This window comes from Myotis brandtii, unplaced genomic scaffold (assembly GCF_000412655.1).
Source record: "Myotis brandtii unplaced genomic scaffold, ASM41265v1 scaffold522, whole genome shotgun sequence".
Lineage (NCBI taxonomy): Eukaryota > Metazoa > Chordata > Mammalia > Chiroptera > Vespertilionidae > Myotis > Myotis brandtii.
The window spans coordinates 709,501-736,448 of record NW_005369894.1 but is presented as its reverse complement, the minus strand read 5'-3'; the positions used below and the strand labels follow the sequence as shown (position 1 = coordinate 736,448).

General features: G+C 36.9%; 1 protein-coding gene across 1 annotated transcript in view; it reads right to left on the bottom strand.

Moving 5' to 3' along the window:
* PRKD1 (protein kinase D1) overlaps positions 1-26,948 on the bottom strand; it is a gene marked incomplete at its 5' end in the record, with an annotated part of 142,384 nt that overhangs the window by 38,525 nt on the left and 76,911 nt on the right. The window contains 9 exons of the mRNA XM_005877588.2: positions 4,843-4,949; positions 7,495-7,567; positions 9,630-9,682; positions 10,871-11,150; positions 12,428-12,505; positions 14,089-14,212; positions 15,908-16,112; positions 17,930-18,007; positions 18,152-18,362. Of these exons, the coding sequence (XP_005877650.2) occupies positions 4,843-4,949; positions 7,495-7,567; positions 9,630-9,682; positions 10,871-11,150; positions 12,428-12,505; positions 14,089-14,212; positions 15,908-16,112; positions 17,930-18,007; positions 18,152-18,362 (1,209 nt within the window). The remainder of the gene's footprint in view (positions 1-4,842; positions 4,950-7,494; positions 7,568-9,629; positions 9,683-10,870; positions 11,151-12,427; positions 12,506-14,088; positions 14,213-15,907; positions 16,113-17,929; positions 18,008-18,151; positions 18,363-26,948) is intronic.

Genomic DNA, 26,948 nt, shown 5'->3' with positions numbered 1-26,948 from the left:
GACAGGGGTAATTTTATGAGATAAGTGCATAGGGATACATTTAATTTATGGCCTATGAAGTTCTCATGTACTTTTTCTATGTTCTGTATTCTGTGTTCAGTACTTTCATAATTCCCAAATGCTTCCATACATTAAATCATAAACAGAAGCTCTGGTATTGCTCCTTATATCTATATATGTAAAAGCCTAAGCGACCGAACCACCGAACGACCAGTCGACCGGTAGCTATGATGTGCACCGACCACCAGGGGACAGACGCTCAAAGCACAGGATTGGGCTCCCTCCTGTCTGGATCTGGCCTGTGGGGACTGGGCTGAAACCAGCTCTCCAACATCCCCCGAAGGGTCCGGATTGCGAGAGGGCGCAGGCCAGGCCAAGGGACCCCCTCTACTAGAGGCCCGGTGCACGGATTGTGCATCAAGTCTCTAGTAGATAAATAAAAGTTGATAATTAAGAAAAGGAGAACAAATAATAGTAAATAAATTAGAATTATATTCATAAGTACTAGCCTAAAGTTTTCTATGCATTGTCATATTATAATGTTAGAAAATAAAAATTAAAGTTGACCAAATAAGCCAGTATTGATAAATTATATTAAATATGTCATTCCAATATTACTTATGTTAGATTTTAAATTTCTAAGATTTCTATGATATATTTGCCTCTCCTTATAAAGGTCAGTTTTTGGTGATATCCTTAATAATCACAAAACAACAATATTTTTCTTATTTTGTTGCCATGAGTAGAAAAAATAATAATTTCATATTTACCATGTATTTTTTAGCAAGTTACAAAAATTTCAAATACTATAGATAGGATCCTTTGGGGATTTTATGAAGTAATATCTACATTAATTAACATCCTTCTGAAACATATAATAATAATAATGAAATAAATACAGATAAGGAAAACAAATTTTCTAAATGATATAAGCCTTAGAAAGCTTTCACCTAGGTTATATGCAGAAGATAAAATGGAAAAAAATACACACACAACACAAACAATTCTACTTTTTTGCACATTCCATACTTCTACAACATTGAAGTCTTGTATAAGCTAAGGTACATTTTTCCAAACATAGAAACAAATCTAAATTTGACCAGCAGCCCAACAGATTGCATGAGGAGGACTTTCACAATCAGCCTCTTCAACCCACATGATCCCTTCTAGAGAATCAGGAGGAGGACAGGACAGAATGTTTCTGACACCAGGTACAACCAGAAACTAGGACACTGACTTTCATAAGCTAGACATCACAAGGCAGAGGACACCAAATGCTTCTGGGTACCACTTTTATATCCAGAGGGACAGAAATCTGTTCCTCAAGATCAGCGAAAAAAACCTTCCCACCACTCAAATGACTTTAATCATGGTACTTTTTCTGAACTCAACCAGAGACAGAATTCCAACCCCCAGCCCCTATCCCCATTACACTTTGAATTTTCAGGTTCAAAAAGGTGAATTCTTCCTTTTGATAAGAAATACAAAATGGGGAAATGAGGACTTACAAAGAACAAATCACACACAATCCTTCTTAACTAACCAACCACTTAACCATTAATAGCAATGCAATCTAGACTTTTGCTATCTGCTTGGACACTATGGATGCCATCTATGTGACAAGATGGTGTTTCCATACAATTTTATTCATTTAACAAATATTTGCTAAACAACTAATGTGTGCCAGGTGTTAAGGATATATTATATAATAAAAGCGGATTATATAATAAAAGCGTAATATGCAAATTGACCAAACAGTGGAACGACCGGTTGCCATGATGCACACTGACCACCAGGGGGCAGATGCTCAACGCAGGAGCTGCCCCTTAGTGGTCAGTGCACTCCCACAGGGGGAGCAGCGCTCAGCCAGAAGTCAGGCTCACGGCTGGCGAGCACAGCAGCAGTGGCAGAAGCCTCTCCTGCCTCTGCAGCAGACGGGTGGTAAGGAGTGAGGGGTCCTGGACTGCGAAAGCCCTAGGCTGTGAGAGGGATATCTTACTGCCAGCTTAGGCCCGATTCCTGAGGGCATTGGACCTAAGCCGGGAGGTGGACATCCCCCAAGGGGTCCCAGACTGCGAGAGGGCACAGGCTGGGCTGAGGGGACCCCCCCCCTCCAGTGCACAAATCTTGTGCACCGGGCCTATAGTTAGTAAGTAAAACAATGATATCTGCACTCCGTATGGGTACACTCTAGTTAGTGTTATAGAAAACACATATTAGAGCAATACGGTACAGTGGTAGGGGTTGGGAGGATGTCTGAGTGGACTGTAGTTTTAAATAAAGTGTGAGAGTGATGCTTACACAACTGGTGATATGTGAGCCAACTCAAGAGAGGTGAGCTTGAACTTTACTGTCTCTGGATACGGAATTACAATCTTTCCTAAGAGGCTGATATATATATCTGACAATGGTGAAAGTTCAAATACTTTTTTATTTTTTCATTTGTTTCAGTTGAGGGACATGAGGAATTCCCTATTTTTGATGAACAAATTTTGAAACAATTGTCAACTTTATGATAAAGTATAAACTCCTGAACCTGGTATCTGCATGCAATTAAGCCAAGTCTTAATAAGACACTTACATGATTGAAAATTCAACATATAAATAAGTAGCAGCTTAACTAAAGTTATAGCTGCATGATATAAGTTAAAGACCCATGATACCTAGGACCTGTGTGTCTTTGTCCCCATGATATCCACTGGATGCAGAGCAGTGCTTAGCTCATGATATGTATTCAATGAGTAGGAGTTGGATGAATGAAGCAAGGAATGGTTGGGGACAGTGGGGATGTGATAAGTAATAAGGATTTTTGAGATTACAGGCAATAATATGAGAGCTGTTTGACCTCTTCATATGCTCAAGGGGCACAATTTGACTTTTAACCTAATCTAACTCTTTAGAAAACCACATTATTATAATAAAATTGTGCCAAATGTCTGCTTATTGCATCTGAGTTGTGATTGCACCTATTTGTTTCGAAGAGGAGATGGGAGGCAGTGTATGCTCAGGTATATTTTATTTTTCTACCTCACTACAGAGGCAGCAGCCTGGGGTGACAGGCTCAGGAAAGCCAATTAAAGGCCTAGGCATAGAAAATCAGACCTTCAACATCCAGGCAGTCTTCTGCAAATGCAATGAAATATCCTATATAATAAAGAGGTAATATGCAAATTGACTGTCATGCCCTCGTATAAGCTGGCCACCCCCAGGTGGCATATTGAGCTACTTAATATAGAAAATACTCATACCACCAGCACAATGCTATCCTTAAGAAAGTATAATTTAAAGTTCCTGATAAGCTAATGTGTATTATAATGGAAAGAATAAACATCTTGGCTCTATCACTCATTAACTTTGGGATCTTAAGTAAATCACTTAAGCTTTCTGAGTTTTGGGTTCCTCATCTTTCATAATGAGGTTGTTATGAGAATTAGATGAAATGAGATATGTAAAGTACACAAAATGTCCAGATAATTATGCACACTAAAAAAATGTTAGTTAAAATTGGGGAGGGTGCAGGCTGGGCTGAGGGACACCCCTTCCTACAGTGCACGAATTTCGTGCACTGGGCCTCTAATAGGACATAACTATGTGGACCATGAAAGTCCTCTCATGTCCTGTAAGGAAGGATAGATATCTCTGCACATAAACCAGCTCTGGAGGTCGGCATGCTGCAAAGGAATCTTCCTTGGGGACAACTGTGGGAGTGGGGAAGCAAGGGCCAGGTTTGGGAAGATGTCATGTACTAAGTTTTTAGATGTCACCTACAATTCAATGTTGCCTAGTTAAGAATAAACAAATATTTTCTTGATAATTGATTAGCAAGCACTGAGCTACAAATCTGTGATTGGCATCTTCTTCCCCATGAAAACGGAGAACAATGTAGCAGTCCTCTGTGTTACATTCGTTGTCCAAAAGTACAAAAACACCATCTTTACAAATTCTGAATCCCACAAAAGTCTGTTATTCTGAATACATTAATTCCTTTAGGGCAGAAATCATTATCTTTTTCAACGTTTAATTGTATGAAACTCAATAAATGGCAGTTAAACGAAACAAACAATAAAGAATTCAATGTTTCATTTTGTTAACAATGTTCAAATGAAAATTATTTAATAAAATGAAGAATTAGAAATTATGATCAGCTTGTATGACAAGTAGAGATTATGGCAGTTATATAATAATGGGAATTTATCAATGATCTAAATTTTCTAGACTGGATAGCTAGTTTAACTACATTTAGCAACAATTGCTCAATTTCCTCTGGTCTATAGAAAATGGCTTAATTATTAAAAAGTTATATATAGCACATAATACCTTTTATTAACAAATTCTGGCTTTAAAAAGGGACTGCTATCCATGAGAAGAGTTAACTAACATGCTGAATATTAAATGAAATGTTTACAGTAAGAGGCAAGACATTAATAACATCAAGTTGATGTGATTCTCAGACATGTTTTACTCATTTACCTGATATTCTGAGAGTTACATACTCGATTCATATAATGGCAGCATAAAGGAGAAATGTTTACGAAGGCAAGGTTACTTATAATGTAAAACAAAATGGTCTTAGTATGTCCACTGTGAGCAAATGCTGAAACATTACCCATTTAGTGAGTATTAATAACATATTAAAACCTAGAATTAAGTACATAAAAAGGAACAACTGCTTCCTAGACTCAGGAAAGTTACTACCTAGCCAGTAATTTGGTGTTTAATCTGCCTTTTCAATAATTTTAAAGTGTTTCTAAATACCTATACCACACATATTTGGAGAACTTTTCTGTTTTGCAGAAGTTGAGGGGGTATTTTATAGCTTCCAAATGAAAAACAAATAAGTACCTGTAGAATTGCAACCTCATTACGAAGCTGGCTTTCTTGTTTTGTTGGAAATCTTAATTTGTCAATGATTTTAATAGCTACATCTCTTCCTGTTTTACGATGTTTTCCTTTAAAATAAAAAAGGAAATATTAGCATAATGTTATTAAATACCATCTATTTAAGAACTCCAGAATTTATAGGAACACATAGAAACTATAAAAATGTTTCACAAAATAAATTAACATTTCTGCTGTGCATTGACTTATATCCATAAAGATTTCATTTATTGGCTCCATTATTCTAAATCATATATGTACTATAAAATTAGCCACTATTTAAAACACAAAAGAATTGGAACATTAAAGCTATATGTATCAGCAGCCTGATATTTCTCATAAAAACATGTTTTAGAAACAGATATTGAGCTACTTAATATAGAAAATACTCATACCACCAGCACAATGCTATCCTTAAGAAAGTATAATTTAAAGTTCCTGATAAGCTAATGTGTATTATAATGGAAAGAATAAACATCTTGGCTCTATCACTCATTAACTTTGGGATCTTAAGTAAATCACTTAAGCTTTCTGAGTTTTAGGTTCCTCATCTTTCATAATGATGTTGTTATGAGAATTAGATGAAATAAGATATGTAAAGTACAAAAAGTGTCCAGACAATTATGCACACTAAAAAAATGTTAGTTATCGCCCTAGTTGGTTTGGCTCAGTGGATAGAGTGTTGGCCTGTAGACTAAAGGGTCCCAGGTTTGATTCCAGCCAGGGACACATGCCTGGGTTGTGGGCTCTATCCCCCCAGTAGGGGGCTTGGCAGGAGGCAGCCGATCAATGATTCTCTCTCATCATTGATGTTTCTATCTCTCTATCACTCTCCCTTCCTCTCTGAAATCAATAAAAATTTTTTTAAAAATGTTAGTTATCATCATCGTTGTTGCCATCATTGGAACATGATAGGCCATTTCTATACATTATATTCCTCTCTGAAATCAATAAAAATATTTAAAAAAATGTTAGTTATCATTGTTGTCGCCATCATTGGAACATGATAGGCCATTTCCATACATTACATCCCATTTAATTCTCACAACAAACCTTTGAGGAATCTATAAGGCACCCTCAAAGGCTTAGCTATAGTGTAACAGGTATAGAGTAGTATTAATTGAATCTAAAAATGAAAATCTGAAAATGAAAATGGACCTAATTACTCAAATTTTTCGGTCACATACAACCTACCTTGAAATTCCATTACTTCGACATCTGTTGTAAATCTAGTGTTCCTTTCCCCTGTACCTCACTCTTGCTATTCTTTCTGACTCATTCCAGCCAGCTTCCTTTCAAGACTGATTGTTTTCATGTTCTCTACTTCCTTACCACCATTCCTTACTATTGGGACTCACTGTAATCTCTATTCCAACTTAGCCATTTTTCTGCAACTACTCTCTTCAAGGTCACAGCTTCTTTTGTCTTGACGCCTCTGTCACTACAGCACTTGAATTCTCTTCTGAGACCCTATCCTCACCCACTTCACCCTCTATGTGTCTAGTCTTAACTTTTTACTCTTCCTCATGAAGGCCTCCTTCTAAGTCTACTCCTTCAATGTTGGATGTTACCAATTATCTGGCACCTTGCTGGTCTCTCTAACCGCATTTCCCACACCTGCCTCACCCCCGCATTATGTGCAGTTATGGATATTAACCATGCTCGATATACAATGTGTTTGTTTTTTTTGTGCATGTGACTATTACATTGCAGAGCAATACTCTGTGAGTGATGTAATTAGTCTCCCCTATTACACTGTTATGCATTAACAACAAGCAACAATGGTGCTAACTCATTGATAGGTTTGCCATAAAAAATAATTTGAGCATTTTAGAAGAATCACAATTCCTTTGTAAAACAGAGTAGAACTTGATTAATTTTGAACGAAAAAGCACAATATTATATTTATTATAAGTAATACTGAGTAAGAAGTAATTATTTTAGAGCACCCACACCTCACAAAAATGTAATTTGTTACTAATTTAAGGAACTGAAAGTTATGATGTCCTTTTATAGGGCAGGTAACACATTAACATCAAATGTTTTGTAAAGACTTGACAAATATAACTGGCTAGAATCTAAAACAGCAGTGGTCAAAATAATAAGTTCACCAAATATGATTGACTTTAAGAAAAAAGATAAAAATTCAGTATTTCATTTCAAAAATTTAAAAAATGCAAACCTTAATGAAATACATACATTGTTAAAGGTATTAGAATTAAAAGATTTTTTTGTGTCTAGTTACATGATTGGTTTTTCATGGTGTTCTGATGAAATATGTTTAAAAAATGGAAGTAATTTATTTATGAATTACAACTTCCTGGTTTCTCAATATTTTGTCTAAATAAGCCAATATTTAACCAGTATTTCATATAGTTTGTTCATATTTAAGCAAAATATGTTTTTTAGGAGTGAAAAACTCTTTCAAAACATAAATGTTCCAATTTTCCAAATAGTAATTATTTCAAGAAAAATGTCTAAAAAGGTAAATCAGAGACACATACAAACATATATACACACAGGTCTTATCTTTCATATTTTTGGAGATATAACTTATAAACACAAGTAGCTAAAATTTTAAATTAATAAAAATACTTAGTGAACTAACTAACCTACCTCCATAAACAATTCCAAACTGCCCTGACCCCAGTACTTCGTCAGGAAAAATCTGATAGACTGTGCTGATATCCTGTAGGTACAAGTCCAAAGAAAAACAAACATGAAGTGGAACAACACATGAGTCCTAATAAATTACATAATGTTATTAAGTGTTTCATAAACATTAAATGTTTCAAACAAATTACAAATGCTAGATAAAATCTGTAATATGACCATAATATTCAAAGTACATTCTTCAATTAATGTAAGACTGTAATGTTCTGAAAATTATTCTGCTCTTAAGTAGCAGAGTAATGTCCAATGGAGTGTGTCTCATTAGAGAGAAATAAGACTTAAGACTATACAATGTCATTTACTGTCAATGTTCAAAACAGGATTTGCTTATTGAGATGGTTATTTAGACGTTTGGGTTAATAATCATAGGTCTGTGTGAGTCCTGGTTCCACCCACTCCACTCTTCATGGCTAGAATGGTGAGGCTGCTTCTTTATCACCCACCACATCCCAGTGAATCTACACTGAGAGGAGGCGGCTGAATTCGCTGCCAGAGAGCAGCCACTACAGGTGGATGACAGCCACTAGAAATTCTCATCTGCGCGGTAACTAAAATCTTCCATGTTTACCACTTCCGTAAGTTCCAAATGTCTACACTGTTTCTCTTTGAAATAATACTTGCCAAAGCATTATGTGTTAACCTATGTTGAACAGTCTGTGATTTGATGACCACACTCATGAAAGCACAACCCCATACTTTGCCACTTTACATAGGATATATTCCTATTACATCCTATGGAATGTTCTGCCTATCTTCTACTCGCGTTCTCTTTGACCTTTCAAAAATAAGTCTTTTTACATCGAATCCTGAGATCCTATACATTCCTATTCTTTTCTTATGTCCTTCCCTCTAGAAAACAACTACAAGCTGTCAACATCCTATGATCCCTTCACAGTGTCTATGGGGGGTAAGTTCAGGTTGTTTGGATACAAGAAAGTAGATTAGTACCACTCCAGCATTCTGAGTCCAAGCTACAACATCTTTCTCTGATAGCTCAATGGCCCACCAGGAATTTTCAGTGGGCAATCATGGCCAAACAGGATGGAACAACCCCACAGGTTTCTAGAATTTCCCAAAGGCTTATAAATTAACCTATATTTCTCAGTCTTCTCTGGCTAAGCAAGAGCAAAAGGAACCTGAAGATCTTTAAAAAGCTATCTTGTGATCAACGGCACAAAATTTCATCTAACCTCCACTCTGAAGTTTTCCTAATTCTCTCTAATCTTTGGTTTTCAGTTTACTTTATATCAATTTCGCAAAGATTGTAAGTTGTAATAGAGTTTCATGGAATTTATTAAACTCACATCAGTGTAACTCTGCAAACTTTGCTTTTGGTCACAGGCAGGTATAGCAGGCAAAATACAGCCAAAGGTCTTAGTCACAAGACGAGGTGAGAAAGACCTTATTACTTTGGGGCTACTTGCCATACGGACAAAGTATTACAAATAAAGCAAACATGGCAGAGTGTAAATTCTGTCATAATATGTTTGACCTATAATATTCAAAAACTCAGCTGAAAGGATGGAGGTATATGCTCTGGGTGACAAAGATGCTAGAGTGTAGACACATAAAATCTAATTTATGCAGCTTTTTGAGGTTTCCTTGGTATGTACAAGTGACTGCAACAGCATTTGCAACTCCTTGTCACATGACAGCAGTCCTTTGTAGCAATCAAGAAATGAGAATAAGGGCATGTTTAAGCTATTCAGGCAACTCAAAAAATTTATTTTATCTTATTTCATATTGTGTAATATCACTCATTAAAATTCCAGTACCAAGATACACAAATGTGTGAAAAATTAGAAACTGCATTATAATTGCTTACCTGAGGTGAATAATAGGTATTTAGCTCTTAATACTACAGAATAAATTACAGAAAAGTCACCAAAATAATCCATCTAATGTAATGTTTCTAAAATCTTATGGAAGAAAAGTACCCAAATAGACACTATTTAATTTTCTAAAAATTACTAAAATTTTAAATTGTTAGATAAATAAAAAAGCGTATTTTATGATGTCCTTATTTTCCAATAAAAAAATCACATTACCACATTTTATATTACTAAGTATATACTCACCACATTTTCTTGAATCTGGCAATTTGAAACTGAAATACTCAGAGAAATATCTCCTGGAAATACATGTTAAAAATACACAAAAGAAGTAAGAGAGGTAACAGCATAACAAGTAAACACATGCTTACTAATCAAGCTGCAGGGGTATTTTTAAATCAGAGCAATTAAATTTTTCTCTAAAAATGTCTATTAGAATATTTCTTTTTACTATTACAGATTTAATCAATACAGCTTTGAAAAATAATATTTTCTCAGTTTAGAATGTGGAGTCATACAGACTCGAGTTCGAGCACTGGCTTGCCAAATTGTGGCTCTGGTACAAGCTTAACTTAATCTCTCTAGGGCCCGATTTGCTCACCTGTAAAACAGACAAGTCATTAACATCCACCCATTCGGGTTATTTTAAGGCAGTGGTCGGCAAACTCATTAGTCAACAGAGCCAAATATCAACAGTACAACGATTGAACTTTCTCTTGAAAGCCAAATTTTTTAAACTTAAACTATATAGGTAGGTACATTGTTATTAACTTAATTAGGGTACTCCTAAGGCTTAGGAAGAGCCACACTCAAGGGGTCAAAGAGCCGCATGTGGCTTGCGAGCTGCAGTTTGCCGACCACGGTTTAAGGCATTAAATTAGAGACCTTCTGTAAGTGCTTAGCACCAAAATAGGCATGCACATTCTATTAATATGTACATTAGTTGGAGAGATCAATGAAAAAGAGATATATCATAAAATAAACTATGATGTGAAAACCAGGGGTCCTTCCCCACAGATTTCATTATTGATAGTAATGATGAAATTTTAAATTACACTTTTATATAGATTTCTGCAATATTTTTTAAAATTCACCCTCAATATTTGATTCTGGTCTCATTTTCATAAAAATCTATCTCATTCTACTAATGACACAGATTTCTTCCTGGGATAAAATTATCAAGGATTTCGAAGTACCAGTATTCTGCACACCATGTACACACGGTAGCCTAGCCTGCTTGGTGGTTTTCTGTTAACCCAGATTTTCAAATAGCAAGCCTGGCATTCCAGATCAGGTTCAAGAATACTTCTAGGTCTCTGCTATTGCCTAATATTTGGGTTTACATGAATTTGTTCAAATTTAATATAAAATAAAAATAAGATAATTTAAAGAATGTAATATCTTAGTATATTTGTTATCAAATAAACTAAATCATCCTCAGAAGGCTCTCTACACCTGCTCTACAGATAGGAAGCTAGCAGACTCACTGTGAGAGTTGGTTCCGGAACCTACGGATGAGCCCTTGGGAATGACGGGCATGAGGGCATGCTGGATCGCCACCTCCCACATCCTGGCCACATCAGCACCAACGCCACTGGTGAGGACGCTGCCGCTGGGTGATGGGCTGGAAGGATTGACCACATTTTCTCCCACGTAATATACTACATTTGCTGTAGTGATCTCAAAACAGTGAGGGTTGGCGCCATTAGGAATTAAAGCTGAAGGTTTTGCTGGCTCCAGAGATAAAATTTCTGATAAAGGAATTTCCTGTGGAAGAAAGAGTATGCTGATATAGTTTACCAAAAGTATGCAAACTTTCAAATAAGATTCATGCCAGGAATGTGTAAGAAATGACATTACAAATGGCCATCATTTACATAAAATGGTTTCGTGAAATACTGAATTTTACAAAGCAAAATTTAAAAATATCTTTGCTAGAGGAAATATAATCATCTCATTTTCCCAGAAAAATTCAAGCGCCTTTTTCATCATGTTCATGTGGCAAGTATGAGTATCAATAAGAATAATGATTTTGATTCTGCCCCAAAATCTAAGACATAGAATATAAATGACAGTGAGGTAGAATGACAACACTTTTGAAATGCATTTGGGTATGAATGGCTGTTTTTAATTTTTAACTATTTTTTAAGGTACTGGAAATGATTCATTTAATTTGACTTGATACATGTTAATATAGTAATACAGCCAAGTGAATAGTTTTAATGAGAAAAACCACAGTGATTGGTTTTAAAAGCAGTTGCTTTTAAGACCATCTTAATATTAAAAAAAAATCACCACATTGTCTTCCAGGAGGTATGTAGTGACTAAGACATAATAATTTTTAAAACATATTTTTATTGAAAAATTAATGAGATAGCCTTTTTCCATTAGAGCTGTGTAAAGTGGCCACGGAGAATCACTTCAACTACGCCCGAGCCGGCATTAATTTGAAAGGGCAAGTATAAACTGTTTTCACTCTGAATTTCTTTTGGAACCTTGTTTTAATGGGTGATACATTATTCCACATCTGTATTACTTCATGTAGAGAGACAGAATGAAAATTGCTGCCAAACTTTTGCAAAGTGCTCCTTATGAATATTGACAATGCAAGGAGAAATCAGACAAGGTTTCTTAACTACTTCCAGTGATGCTGCAAGGCTGTAGAAGGAAAACAATGAAGAAGCAACAGCAAAAAAAAAAAAAGTTGGATGTAGTGGATTTCAGAAATTACTTTTAGCTAATTTGCTGTGACCTTGACTTTTCTGTTCAAATCACACATCTCTGCTAACATACTCAATGAGCTTCTCCTCCCCCACCATCAGCCCATGGGACCAGAAGTACTCCCCCAGGAAATGTCAAATTCACCAACGGCTATTATGGGGTCACAACCCGACTCCTCCAAAACTGTAAGTTACAGAGAAGAAAAATTATCTCTTAGGGCAAGCACAAAAACAGTCATGCTTGTTGGATGTATTTTGCATATCTGATACTCTATGTATAGAGAGCATGGGACTGCAATCAAGGAAAGAACCATCCTTACTTACCTTGTAGTACCTGCTTCCAGTATCGTTTTGAAAGAGGGTAATACATTTGCTATCCAATCTCCAATAGTGCCGTTTCCGCTGAAACAGAAGTTAGATTCAGGATCTTTTAAAAACTTTCAAAATATTTACTATTGATAAAATAAAAACATTTCCCAGTGGGGACAAGATTTTATGGTGGAAAGTGCATGAAAGACACACAGTCAATTTCATACTCCAGAAAGTGACTATTGAGCAAATGTGGGATAAGTTTGCATGTCTACATCAGAGTTATAAGCAATAAAGGAGGTGATGTATTATTCTCACCCAAAATAGGGCAGGGCATTTAGTACATGCATAATAGTAAATAGAAAATACCCTTTTAAAATTTATTTGACTGCTTGAATAGCTAAAGGTGGACTTGTAGTCTGTAACAAAATAGAAAGGCTTAACAGGAGATACAAAGTTCATACATTCTCATTATTTTAGAACATAAGGAATACCATGTTGATCCAGCCAGGTACTCTGGCTTCAATTACAGATGGAAGAATTCTGAATGTTACAATAGAACATTCAGTTCAAAATAGAACTGAAGACTATTTTGTTGGATAGTAGGGTTGACTCCATGGGATCAAAGTCAGGGGAATGTATCAAATCAGTTTACCTTCTCTCAAGCTCCCTATAGATCTCTAAATTTAATGATTTGGTTATCGGGTCCTTGTTCATTCTAGGTACATCTTCCATTTTAGGGGTGGTGGTGTGGTGTGTGTGTGTGTGTGTGTGTGTGTGTGTGTGTGTGTGTGTGTGTATTTTCACCTTTTTAGACCCAAAAGCCCTAGCATTATTCTTGGTCTCTTCTGCAACCAATTTAGACAAGTCAAATATATAAAATATGCTTTAAATATTTGGCACCATGTCTAGGAAAAGCTATATCATGTTCAGTTGAGTCCTACATTAAGTCATGCAAATCTTTCTCCAGCACAGAAAGTTGAGATTATAAATAATTAGGTTATAGGTGTTTATCTAATGAAATAATGGGAATACTACAGATAGGAAGTACCGAGGAAAACACTACTGGTAACTGAGAAAAAAGCTTATCATCACATTTCAATTTAACTTTAAAACATGGATTAAATTTTTCTCTCTTACCCACATGTACAACCTCATTCACAACTATCAGGAAAGTCAAGCGTAGTGAGCAGCTTAGATTAAAATTTAAAATGTGTTGTCTTTTATCTAATAAAATATACTGTCCTAAAGTCAGTTTTTAAGTGAACACTTAAGGATTTAATAAGAATATGATAGTTATCATTGTTGTTTTTTCCTCCCTAAAATGCAGTATTATTTTTAAAAAATTCCGAATCACAGAGGAGCATTCTGACAACATAGACTGTCGTTTTCATTTCTACTATAAAATGGCAGGTGGGCATTCAAGTTGTCTGAAGATTATCCCAAGTAATGGAGGTAAGTGATTTGTTTCCCTGAGACTGCTGTCTACACTCTTTTCTAACTTAGTTGCCTGCTCAGCTACCTCTGACACCCAGAGACTGCTAAAGTGCTACACCGATCCAGGACATGGCTGCAGGGAATGTGCTCCTGGTAACTTAGACATCCTACATCTTCACGGGCATTCGGGACTCCTAAAGTGAGCAACACCTGAGAAAAATGCCCACCGGGCACCTTACCAGTGTGTCCTTGCTGGTGTAGTGAACCATCCACCCCTCCTTCATCACTGTGCTGCCTTTCCTCTTCGTGTGTTTGACAGACTGCACAACTCTCATGAGCGGGATGTTGTTGCTTGTTGATGGACTTGAAAAGTCAAAATATTTCAGGAAATAAATGCTTTTTGAAAGAAATCTTTTTTTCCTGTATAAAATCTTATTTCAGCTATTTCAAAGTGAAAGTAAGAAAAATTTCACACCCCATTTTTAGTGAAATGTATTGTCAGAGTACCATAGCTCAGCTTCTGGATTACTCTGAAGAATGATAGGCACATCACAGGTACACTCGAAAAATCCCAAGGCATGATAATAAGTGCCTTCATCTCCAGGCTAACCTCTATGGTGTTCAGTTTTGGGTAAATAACAGGTAGATTACTGTCTTAGTGTCTTGAGGCCACAGTATTCACGACAGCTTATTTGCTCACTTATTACATACTAGAGGTTCAGTGCACGAATTCATGTATGGGTGGGGTCCCTCAGCCTGGCTGGTGATGGAGGCCGATTGGGGCCGTCTAATGGGGGGAGGGACCGCGGGAGGTTGGCCGGCCACAGGAGGTTGGCTGTGCGAGCACAATGACCACCAGGGACCAGCTCCTGCATTGAGCGTCTGCCCCCTGGTGGTCAGTGTGCACCATAACGACCAGTCGACCGGTCGTTCGGTCATTCAGTCGTTTGGTCACTTAGGCTTTTATATATATCGATTACAGGCAAAATATTGATCATTTATAGATAACAGCATTTCACATAAATTTGAGTCTCTGAAAAGTTTCATAAAAATTAAAAGCTGTTTAAACTGTTTTTTAAATAACCATTCCCCATGGAATTATGCCAACCTTTTATCTCTTTCTCTTTTTTTTCCGTCTCTGTGTTCTCTTCCCTTCTCACTGCATCCATGCAAGCACACCACCTTGTAGCCTCCTTTGATACTAAAGAAATGTACACCTTCAAAAGATAGGTGGGCCATAAAACTAATATTTTCCAATATTTTAGAAATAGGCTTTACTCTATTAAATGGAAAAAATGTCATTATTTGATTGCTTTAATCTGATGAACAATTTCAGTTTGGCAATGCATATGGCATTTATAAATGGACACAAAAGTTTGAAAACACTTATAAATTAGAGATTGGGAAATTTTCTGTAAAGGACAAGGTAACAAATATTTTAGGCTTTGCAAAATACTAAACTCTGCCAATTGAAGAGCACATGTGCCCACAGATATTATGAATGGGCATGATCATGTTCTGATACAACTATTACAAAACGGGCAGCATCCTGATTTGCCCAGAGTGTGCTGACCCCAGATATAAAAAAATGGAGATCAGATAGTAATTTAAAAAGTATAGATGGCTAGATCACAACTGTAAAATTTCACATACTTCCGAAAGTACAGTGTAGACATATGTGATATTTGTAATAGGGGCCAGCTATAAAATAAATGCTATCGACTGAGATGCATCCCCAATCTTTGTGTTTCTACACAATAAGCTTTGCATAAACAATTTAGTAGTAAAGTTGTAGATGGCAAATATGAGAATCCCTCATATGCAAAAAATAAAAATAAATTTAAAAAGTGGGTCAAAGACTGAGGCAATGCTAGAAAAGGGTGCAAACTACACTTCTCCAAGGGATCCTGACCTCCTAACTCCAAAGGCTCTCTAGCCTCTGCAGAACACAGCTCATTCATGAGCAAATTAAGCACACACTAGAACTTTCTTTTGTCGTAGATTAAAATGTCAGCTGGAGGTCCACTGTTGGACCGAGGCCGCGAGTGCAGCCCTCACCTGATGGTTCTGTTGGAGTCCTCTGGGTCTGGGTCCGGGTCCTGCATTTCCCCACTGTCGTTCTGGCACTCTGCCATCACCATCGCGGCATCCTGGACCATTGCTTCTTCCATGTCGTCCATGAGCCCACTGTTCCTCTCACTGTCATTGTCGTCACTCCCTTCTTCCATGACCACATCAGACTCTGCCCCAGGGCTGAGCAAATCTAAAAAAATTGTTTACGCCTGTGAAGATTAGCCTGACATCCTGGAGCCAGGGCTTAAGACAAAGGCAAGTCGAAAAGGAATCAACCAGAAGCCCTAAAAGAGTAGTTATTTGAAGAAATTATCTTTCCTGTTTTAAAAAAAATTTGTTCATAAGAATCTGAATTTATGAGAGGATGAATAGATAATTTACAAGCCAATGCTTGTTTGTTATGCCTAAAAAACATGAAAAGTCATGGAGAGCCGTAGAAGAAAGGCAAGGGTGGGATAGAGGCGAAGTGCTCGGAAGCAAAATGATACCAGGCAAAAGTGAAGTAGAAATTTCTCAGCCCTGGTGGGAAGAAAAAGATATTTGGGTAGATGAGGGAAACTTTCACATGCAAAACTTCTCAGGGTCATTGATTCTTTTTAAGTCATAAATTCCAATATATGAAATTGGTCACATAAGAAGCATTTTTTAAATACCTAAGATATTGAATATTTGAAGTTATATTGAATTACCAAGTTGATAGTAATGAAATAAATTATAACCATTTACTGATACAGAGTACTTATTTTAAAATTAGAAAATAAACTGATCAGAGACTCTAGCCTGCCAAGCTTGGAAAATTCACATTTTACCAGATTTATCTGACTGTCCGGGAAAATGCAATTTCAAAGAAATTAACTATGTCAAAAATGGCACTTTCCCCCATTAGCTGTAGCTATCAAGAGTATATTGACATTTTCTGGGTCGGAACAAAGTCCATACCACATGTCACAGGAAGTGGGAAAATGGCCAAGCTTTCCATTTTGGCAGTTAATTCATGCACAAATCTCCAAGGCACAAACTAATCAGGGAATGTTTGCCTGGAGAGAATTCCCTTCTTCTAATAGTTAGGTGTTTCTTCTAGAGAAGAAAGTTATAGAGAAAGATAATCTTGTTCTTCAGTGTTTTAGCAAAATAAATAAATAAATACATAAATAAGTAAATAAATATCAACTCGTCTCTTTGGTCTTATATCACAATTCTTGTTTCCAGAGGAATCAGAAAACTGATATGAGACTGAAGGTAGATAGCAGTCCAATATCCATGGAAAAAGTTAGCCTGGGACAGATAGAGAGTGAAATACTTTGCTAAGAATTTATGAGGAATACTACTTGGAAATGAAATGGGAGCTGTTCCTTTAAGACACGGCATTTTTCTTAAAGAATCATTCAAAATTAATTTATGTAGCTAGAGTTTTCCCAAAGGAATACTTCCAAAATGTATAAAATGATATGTATTTTTAATCGGCTGAATTAAAGTTCCTTTTATTATTAAAGTTTCAGGTTAATGGCACATGTGTAATGAGAGTAGCTGGGTGGAGGAAGAGGGAGATTATTTCCTGATGGGACAGTCTCTGTATCTTCCCTCCCTTGACCAACAGGAATGAAAAGTAATCCTTGGTCTCAGGGCTTGGAATGAGGATGGGGGAAAGAGACACACAGTTATAACTTGTAGGTATTCCAACATTCCAACACTTTCTACATTTCCAAACAAACTGGGAGAGGTGTATTAAAAGGGACAACTGGAGAAGAAACTCTGGAATCCAAATTTTCAGTACTGGCTGTTCCCCGTGTAAAAACAGAGATAACCTCTTTGGTTTTTATCAAAACCTGATGTGCTGGGATGAGTGATTTTCTACAGTGCAGTCGGACAAACTGAGGCCATGATTTATTTTTAGCTGGGTCACAAGTATCTGAACGGAAAAACAAACAAACAAACAAACAAACAAATAGTAAAAAAAAAAAATCCCGCTAGCTGACAGCCTGAGACAGACTGCTGGTTTGTACCCACCTCCATTGATGCTCACTTCGCCCAGGCAGTTGTTGGGTACTTTTGGTGCACAGCGTTTATGACAGTTGAATCTGCAATCTAACCACAATGATTTTAAAAGAAAACAAAAACCAAGAATTCATCAGTAAGTGAGTTGTAAAACAAAGAAAAGTAATTTCACATGGATGAGGGCTAAGGATCTCCTTTGGCTGGTGAAGATGCTGGCGGCAGGAGCCTCCCTACCTTTGCACTGCAGGCCCTGCCTGAAGAGCCCCTTGAGGAGCTTCTTGCAGTACTGGCACACGGTGGGCCGCGTGTACGAGTGGATGACGAACGTGTGGGGCACCTTCACTTTCGACATCAAGATCTTGTCGAGCTGAATGGGGCGTCCGATGTATGACTGAGAATTCGACCTCTTCTCTCGACCAATAAATGATTCTGATGGTGACTTTTGCTATAGGTTTGAAAAGCAATAAAGAACATTAAAATGTAAGAGAGTACTTGATTGGTATCTTTATGCATTTTAAACACATTTCGTTTTACTATTGTGTTTAGTGGCTTGATCCTTAAGAATATGAGCTATATAAGGCAAAACTGTTTCTGTTCATGAATGTATTTATCAACCCTTTATTTCTTATTTGAATTACCTTGTTTTTATAGTTTGAAATGAAGAGAAGTGGAAATCAGAATATTTGAACCTGATTTCTAGAACTTACAAAAATTTTGAGCTTCTGAAAGTAATATAATAACTTTAAGACAGGAATATAGAGTTGGAAAAAAAAATGGTCCTTAACCCCATTGTGCAAATTACTTCACTGACATTTTCTATAGTATTCCGTGCACATGGTTAGAAAATACAAGCAGTTCATGAAGATAGAAAATGAAAAGTAAATCCCGTCAGGTCTACCATACATAGTACTTTATCTGAAAAACACCTACAATTTCTTTGGATTCACTCAGAGGAAAAAATATGATTTAAAATGATCTCAACCATATGAAAATAAAGGATGAAGTTTATACTATCTTTTTTTATAATTGGAAAACACAGAAACTGGTGGACTATACAAGACACACAAATATTGGTGTTCTGGTTACAATTATATCTCTGTACACTCTTGTCTCTCGTTTTGGAATTAATCAACCCAAGGCATATGTTTCAAAAATTAAACAAATTAAAATTAACTGTTTTCAGTGTTTTGGACAATTTCATGGTACCTCTTGACATCATGGAAACATACTTGGGAATCATCAGAATAAATGTATTTGGAAATCATCAAAAGAAAAGAGAAATTAAATTATTTTTAATACTTGTTATAATTATGCTTATAATTATCTCACTCATTAAGCTTCTATTCTGAGTAATTATTGTGTTAGGCCTTATAAGATCAGATAAGGCTTTATTATATAGTTGAGGCATCACAACTCATAAAGTTTAAATAAATTATTTTGTTTCAAATGCTAGTAAATAGTAAAGCCAAAATTACTTGTATTTTCATCTTACTCCGTTAATTTCTAATTTGGAGTGATTCTGACAAGATGAAAAGAATCATCTATACTAATAAAGGGGTAATATGCTAATTAGACTGGGTCAACCGGCCATCTTCCGTACGTCCGACTTCCTTCTGGACAAAGCCATGGTGGTGAGGGCCGAGGCAGAGGCAGTTAAGGGCGAGATCAGGCTGGCAGGGGAGGGCAGCTGGGGGTGAACTGGCCTGCAGGGGAGGGCAGTTGGGGGCAACCAGCCTGCAGGGAGGGCAGTTGGGGGTGACCAGGCCAGCAGGGGAGGGCAGTTGGGGGCATTAGGCAGGCAAGCAGGTGAGTGGTTAGGAGCCAGTGGTCCTGGATTGCGAGAGAGATCCCAGATTGGAAAGGGTGCAGGCTGGGCTGAGGGACACCCCGTGCACCAATTTCATGCACCGGGCCTCTAGTATTTATATATAATTTCCATCCATTTCTATCCCTGTCTGCACCAAAAGGTTAATACTACTTATTACCAAATGGGGAAATTTTGATTTGGAAATTCACTAGCTGCAATAAAAACTTTTTGATATGAGGTTCTAGTTAGGATTATTATGTCTACAGTTACAGTTAGAATTACAATTCCATAAAAGAAAACTATAAAATATAATCACTCTGGAAAGGCTCAGCTCCTGCAGAGACATCTGGGGAGCTTATAAAGATGGGCCAAGGCCTGCCAAACCAGAATCATGAACATACTGAAGAAATATCTTAGGGATTGAAAAATAATTAAGTCCATGGGGTTAGGTCCCTGTTTCATGTGTCCTTCTTGAGGAACTGTAGCCAACAGGCCCGTTTTAGGCACAGACTAAAATGAAAAGTGATGTTTTTCCATAGTTGGAAAGTTTCAACACTCAGAATAAAAGCTGACCTGATGTCACACTTTCTCAGCAGACTTAAAATGTTCTCAGGTTTGGAAAGTCATATGAAAACTTGACAACATCACTCTTCAGTTATTTTCCTTAATTTAAGATACCTAACTCTAGGCTTTTAGCAGAGCCAGATCGACATAAGACTATTTACTATACCATGGGGCAAATTCATTTAGATGAGTAAGAGGCAATATGTTTAAACTGACAGTTTTCTTCTCATGCAACATAGTAACATTCATATAAACACTGCCATAAACTATAAGAATCGGAATTCTAAAACATTACGTGAGTTTAGGGAAAAGAAACTGTCTGTCCCTTTGTGCCCAGACACTGTACTGCACACACATTCAGGCAATGAGGAGATTCGCACGGCCACATGTGTCCCTGGCCCAGAAGAACCTAAACTGCATAATTTAGTGTCAGAAATTAACACTTTACTAGCATTTAAGATTTAATAGCAATTTAAGATTTTACTAGCGTTAATAAAGAGTGCCCTCCTGTCGTTCATGACATCTTAAAATTACAATTAGCTAGCAACATGACCCGAAATACTATCATTAAAAATTTTCATAGTTCCAAACATAATTAGTCATTTTCAATGTGGCCTATATTTCCATATGATAAAGTAGAATTTTAAAATATTGAGACAGGGTGCTGGATGGTGACTTCTCATGTGGGAGCTAATTTATTGCTGGAAGGAGATCGAGTAGTTTAATTTATCAGATAAACACTTTGGGGAAAGGAAGAGTGACGAAGCCTTCTGAAGTTTTGTTTGCAGAATTAAATTCTATGTTTTGGGAGTGTGCACGCATTCATTTACATGTGCTTTTCCCTATTGTGAGGCAAATCTAAGAAGCGAACACAAAACAGAACACTGTGCCACTATCTGATGATTTTGTAAATGCTTATGAGAAATTTATCCATTCTTCAATCAAAATGTAAAACAGGGCCATCATTGATATATAACAAATTGTAAAACAAACAAAAACAAAACCCTATGAAATCAGGCTATTGTTCTATGATAGATATTTATCATTATTTATATAAATGTTGAAAACCCACCATTCTGTCATCAGCAATTATCTCTTTAAATATTTCCAATGATGGAAACACAAACCAAACATTTCTAAGGGTTTTCTCCATTGCTAGTGGGAGTGGGGTTCTTGGGGTGCCACTGGAATAAGGATTCCTGGAGGCCCCCACATGAAGATCAGATGTGGTAGAAAGCTTCTTTTGTGTGAAAATATATTCCTCAGTTTCCAAAGGCCCATTTTCCTGAAACAAGTCCTGGAAAAGGTGCAGTTGGGGATCCAGCAGAGCTAAAAGCAAAGCCAGTGTCCAGCGTCTCCATTCCAGGGCTTTTTAAAGAAATGTAATGCATTATTATACAAAGTGCATTATTTCTTCATGAACTTCATTTTACTTGTTTCCTGATTTGTATACTTCATTATAATGTGTACAGTACTTTAGAATTTTAAGTAAGACATTTATTTAAAGTAGACTCTGGTAATAAAATTCTTCATTTCTCATCAACACTAGTAAAGGTTTTATTAGATTTACTAAGTTAATTAAATTGATTTTCACTGTTACTTGCTGTTCCACTTTGGCACTGTGTGAACCTGGGATATCTATAGGATGATTGTTTTTTGTTTGTTTGTTTTTGTTGTTTTTTTACAGGAATAGGGAGGAAAGTTAAAATGCTTTGGAAAGGAAACAACTACGTTTTGTTTTATGCTACTTCATTATTATGTTCAGAGCAAAACTGGATCAGAACTTGCAGAATAAACTTAAAATGCCCTTCTCCATAGTTATAGTAAGCATACAGGAGGATATGCTTCCAAAAATTTTCATTTTTACATTAGTCATGGGTCCTACAAATTGCTCTTTTCCTGAGTTGAGGAGTTTGGATCAAATTACAGGTGTGTGTGGAACTTTTGTGAGAACTGACATTATCATAACATATGGCATTGGGGTGGCTGTATGTAAATGATTTGGTTTAGCAAATTATAGATGATAAAAAATATAACCCTGTCTTTTGTGTTCTCAATGCAAGAGGAATCATATCAAGGGTGTGAGAGAATATGCGAACAGAAAAGTGAGGAAAGCTGACATTTTAAGGTAGAATTAGAGATTAAACAGAGTAAAGATTATAGAGATTAAAATTTGGTTAAAAGCCTGAGGTCTTGTGCAGGAACTGCAGCCTCCTTATGCTAACAGTGTTTCATCTGAAATGACTGCCAAAGTGAAAACTACAAGCGCTGGGCACCTACTTCCTGAGACAGTGCATCCTGCTTTGCAGAGACTGACTTTGTTTTTTAAACTGGTAGCTAAAGGAATGACTCAGCAAGTGTGGAACCTTCCCAGGAAATGATTGCTTAGATTACATTATGGAAACTCCAACTGCCAGCAAGTCTTTAAACATTTAACAGGACTTGGAAACAAGGCATATTCCACTTCAAAACAAATTCTCTTCATTAGCAAAGCTAGAAAAAAGAGGGGGGAACGTTGCCTTAACTTGTGGTTTGCTTGTTGTTATTTAGGGAGAGATCAAACATGGTATTTCCTGAGAGATAAAAGTCACTTTACAAAAAGCATGATTCAAAGACATAAATTAAAAACAAAACAATAGCCTGTTTCTCCGTGGATAGAGCATCAACCTGAGGATGGAAGGGTCTGGGTTCGATTCCCAGTCAAGGGCACATATCTGGGTTGCACATTTGATCCCTGGTTTGGGAGGCAACCAATTCATATGTCTCTCTCACATTGATATTTCTCTCTCTCCTCCTCCCTCCTTCCTTTTTTCTCTCTCTCTAAAAAAGAAAAATCAATGGAAACAATATCCTCAGGTGAGGATTAATAGAAAAACACACAATAAAAACATGGTTCAAATGAAAACTTCTACAGTATTAAAATATTTATATTTATTAACTAAAATTCATTTCACAGCCCCACATTGGGACTGGACTTTGGGTGACATAAGCTACACCTTGAGTTAAAGGAAACAAAAAACGTACAGAATATTTTAGCATACACATTGACAATTCTTTGTGGTGCTTTCTCAATCATCAGACAATAAATTTCTAAGGGAAGGATAGTGTCTTAAAATATCTGTCCTCTATTAATGAAAACACGCATCTGGTACTTGATAAAAAATAAGCATTGCTTGTACTCATCAGAATGAATGTTTTCAGGAAGTCAATGCCTGGGAACAAAATGGACAAGACATTTCAATAGAAATATTTAAAATACAGGCTGTAATATAAGCATATTTCAATAACTTAATATTACATGCACTGTAACTTCTACAGATTTGCTTTATTGAGAGTGTACAATTGGCTACAACTATAACTGCTCTTTGAACATATCTTCTTCCTGATCCTGACCCTTACTTGGCCTGTCCAACATGAATCTGTGTAGAACTCTTCTGCTCTGGAAAGAGAAAGGTAGCAAGCTCGAATCTGTCCATATTAATAGGTGGCCCCTCGATGTCAGGGAGGCATAGAAAATGGTGTGGACTAGAGTAAATTGGAGAGGATGGGCTCAATATAAAAGGGATGGCCACTGCTCAAACACTGCTTATAGCTGCCATGTGAGTGTGTAAACCCGGCGCCTCCAGACCTCTTAGTTTTTCAAAGGAAGCAGAAAATCCAACTGTTTTATGAAGTAACTCCATTTCAAAATATAGGCAACTCTAAAAAAATGTTAAGTATTTTGCCAGTCAACTTATTTGGGTAACAAATTTAGTTCATGGGGAGTCTGACCTTTGAACTAGGCATAACACACTTTTTATAACTTTCATATGTGCCAAACTCTTTTCATATCCCTCTACATGCATTAATTCATTTAAACCCCATGACCACTCATGTTATGATGCCCGTTTTATGGATAAGAAAACCAAATCCCAACGAGGTTAAGTCATTTGTCAGAGATCATACAGCTTGTAAAGTTCCAGACCAATGAATTCAGATAGCCTTGTTCTGGCTGATAACAATGATTTCTCTCTCCACAGTCCCTCCCAGCTTTCATATTCCCTGGTTTTATACCAATATAAAAATAGAAAGTATTTTTTCTCCTTATTTAAGTCATGAAGGAAGAGTTCATAGGAAACAGTGAAGATAATTAATAGTATATTCTACATGCCAAAATGCAATGTGAAAATATTGTGAATCCTTTAACCTTGACCTACAGAAGAGACTTTGAACCAGCCTGTCTGTGCTCAGAGGATAGCATATGAGTCACACATGTTTTCTAGAACATAATGACTAACTGAATAAACAGCTTCTATTGTATAAGCATCACTCAGCTGCCTGCCTACTTTCCTATTCAGGTACTAGCACAACTGTGTGAAAACAGATGCAACCAAATACTTAGTCCTTTATTCCAGGAATTTTAAGATACCTAGCATTTTGAACGAACAACATTCAAAGAACTATGCAGAACAACACCTTATACTAGTTCTCTCCTATTGCCATCGAGATGGCTCTATCTGATTTAAGAAGTGTTCTCCATTGCAAACCCCTCCTCAAAGCCCAATTAAGATGCTGCAGAACATATAAAGACCCTAAATATTACTCTCTGTGCCCAATGAATTTACTATCTAGCAGAATTCTGGACACAACATAATTGTTACTATCCACAGTAGCATGTGCTCTTTCGGGTGGTTTTGCCTTATTCTCCAGATTTCAGTTCACATGGCACCTTCTCCAAGAGACCTCCAGACCACCTAACTTACTGACCGTTCCCTGTTCACTCTTTGGCACATCACCTGTCTCTTATTGAGTCAATACTGCAGTCTGCAACTGTCTTATTACCTATTTGCTTATTGGTTTGTTACCGTAGCCCTTCAAAAGAATGTACATTCCATGGAGAGAGGATCTTAACTATTCTGTTCATCACTGTATCACCAACCACTGCAATACTGCCTCACACAAAACAAGTGCCCATATATATGAAGGTTTGCAGAAAAGATAAACCACATCGATGGAGGAGGTGCAGGGGACATTCGGAAAAGGAGCTTCCTGAGGAAGACATTTGGTGTGAACACTGAAGTAGTCTTGCCAAGCAATGACCATGTTCGGTATTATTGGCCATTACTGTCTGCTTAAGACGACTCAGTGCTCCCAATCTTCAAACTGCTTAGAACTGTCTTTGGTACACTCTGAAACCTCTTTATCTCACTTGGAAATGATTACCCAACCCTACTCATAGTCGCTGCTAGTAAAACAGCATTGTGAATGTCCAGTATGATACAGACTACTTTCTGAAGTAAAAATAAATAATCGGCTCCTTTCAACAACACTACACACTACTTCTCAATGGGAAGTCAGGGAATTTCCAGAACGATTTCTTGGGCAATGGACAAGTTTGAAGACCCCCAGGGAATGGAGATCACATAGAAACACCCATGTTTCCATGCCCTGTATTGCACTGAGTAGCAGGTAGGGTGTTGGATGAGTTTCAGATTGTTCAGTGCTATTCTGCTACGATTCTGATTTTATATCCCTTGAACTACCCGCCAAGTGTGGCAGATTTATAAATGAGTTTGGCTCCTTAATTGGATACCCTAAATACAGAGCATACGTAAAAGCTAATCAACACCTTTTCATACCAATAAAAAGCATTGCTATAGGGCGGGGGTGGGGGGGTGGGGGATATGCCCCCTGCTTAGTGGTGACGATGCTGTATTTTAGAGTGGAGAATCCATTTCTTCATGTTCATAGCAATTTGGGAAAGCTGACAGAGTAATAACATATAATCTCATTAAGAATACAAGGTGATAAGGACACATATGTAATACCTTAATCAATAAAGAAAGAAAAAAGAATACAAGGTGATCTGGATTTGCTAAGTGCTAAAGTAGTCTTGAAAGTTACATTGTTTTCTGTTACTCCATTCTCTTTAAGTAAATATAAATGAAAGGTAAAGGAACCTTACTATTTTCTTAAGTGAACCTCCCTTTGCAGGAAAAGCACAAGAACTGTTAAGCGAATTGTTGCAAATTACAGGCACTGTTCTTTCAAAATTTCAGTTACTAACATCCCATGAATCTGTGGGATCCAGAGGAAAGGGGAGACATAACAGAAGAGTACCTCTCTTTTTTACTGAAAGCAATGCAACCTTAATGCTATGCACTCTACACAATAAAAAAGAAGCATTTCTATTGAGGAAGACAATAAATTTACATGTCAACAACTTCTACTTTGGGGCTTCAAATGTCAGATTTGATCTACACTTAAACGTGAATGGGGTGGTAAAACAGATTATGTAGAAGTATCAACAACAGCAATTTTAGGAACATATTATTTCCATGGTATTTCATCCTGCCTAAAATGGACAGGGGCCTGGCCTGGGATTGTAAGTTCACTGGAAAGCTGAATGAAATAATTCGGAAAAACGCTGTGCCATTGAATACTGCCTTGGAAACACCAAGGGGAAGCTGGAAACATGGCCATGAACAGTCGAATGCTACAAAGGTTAGAGCCTCTCCCTTCAAAAGTGGCCCAGAAGGATAACTTTCGGATTTTATAGAACCTCAGCCTGTAACAGTCAATGGAGAACATGAAGCACTGTATTTATGACCACACATGCTTCTGAAACAACATGATAGAAAGGACTACATTTTAATGCAACTCAATTAAAAGAGGGAAACG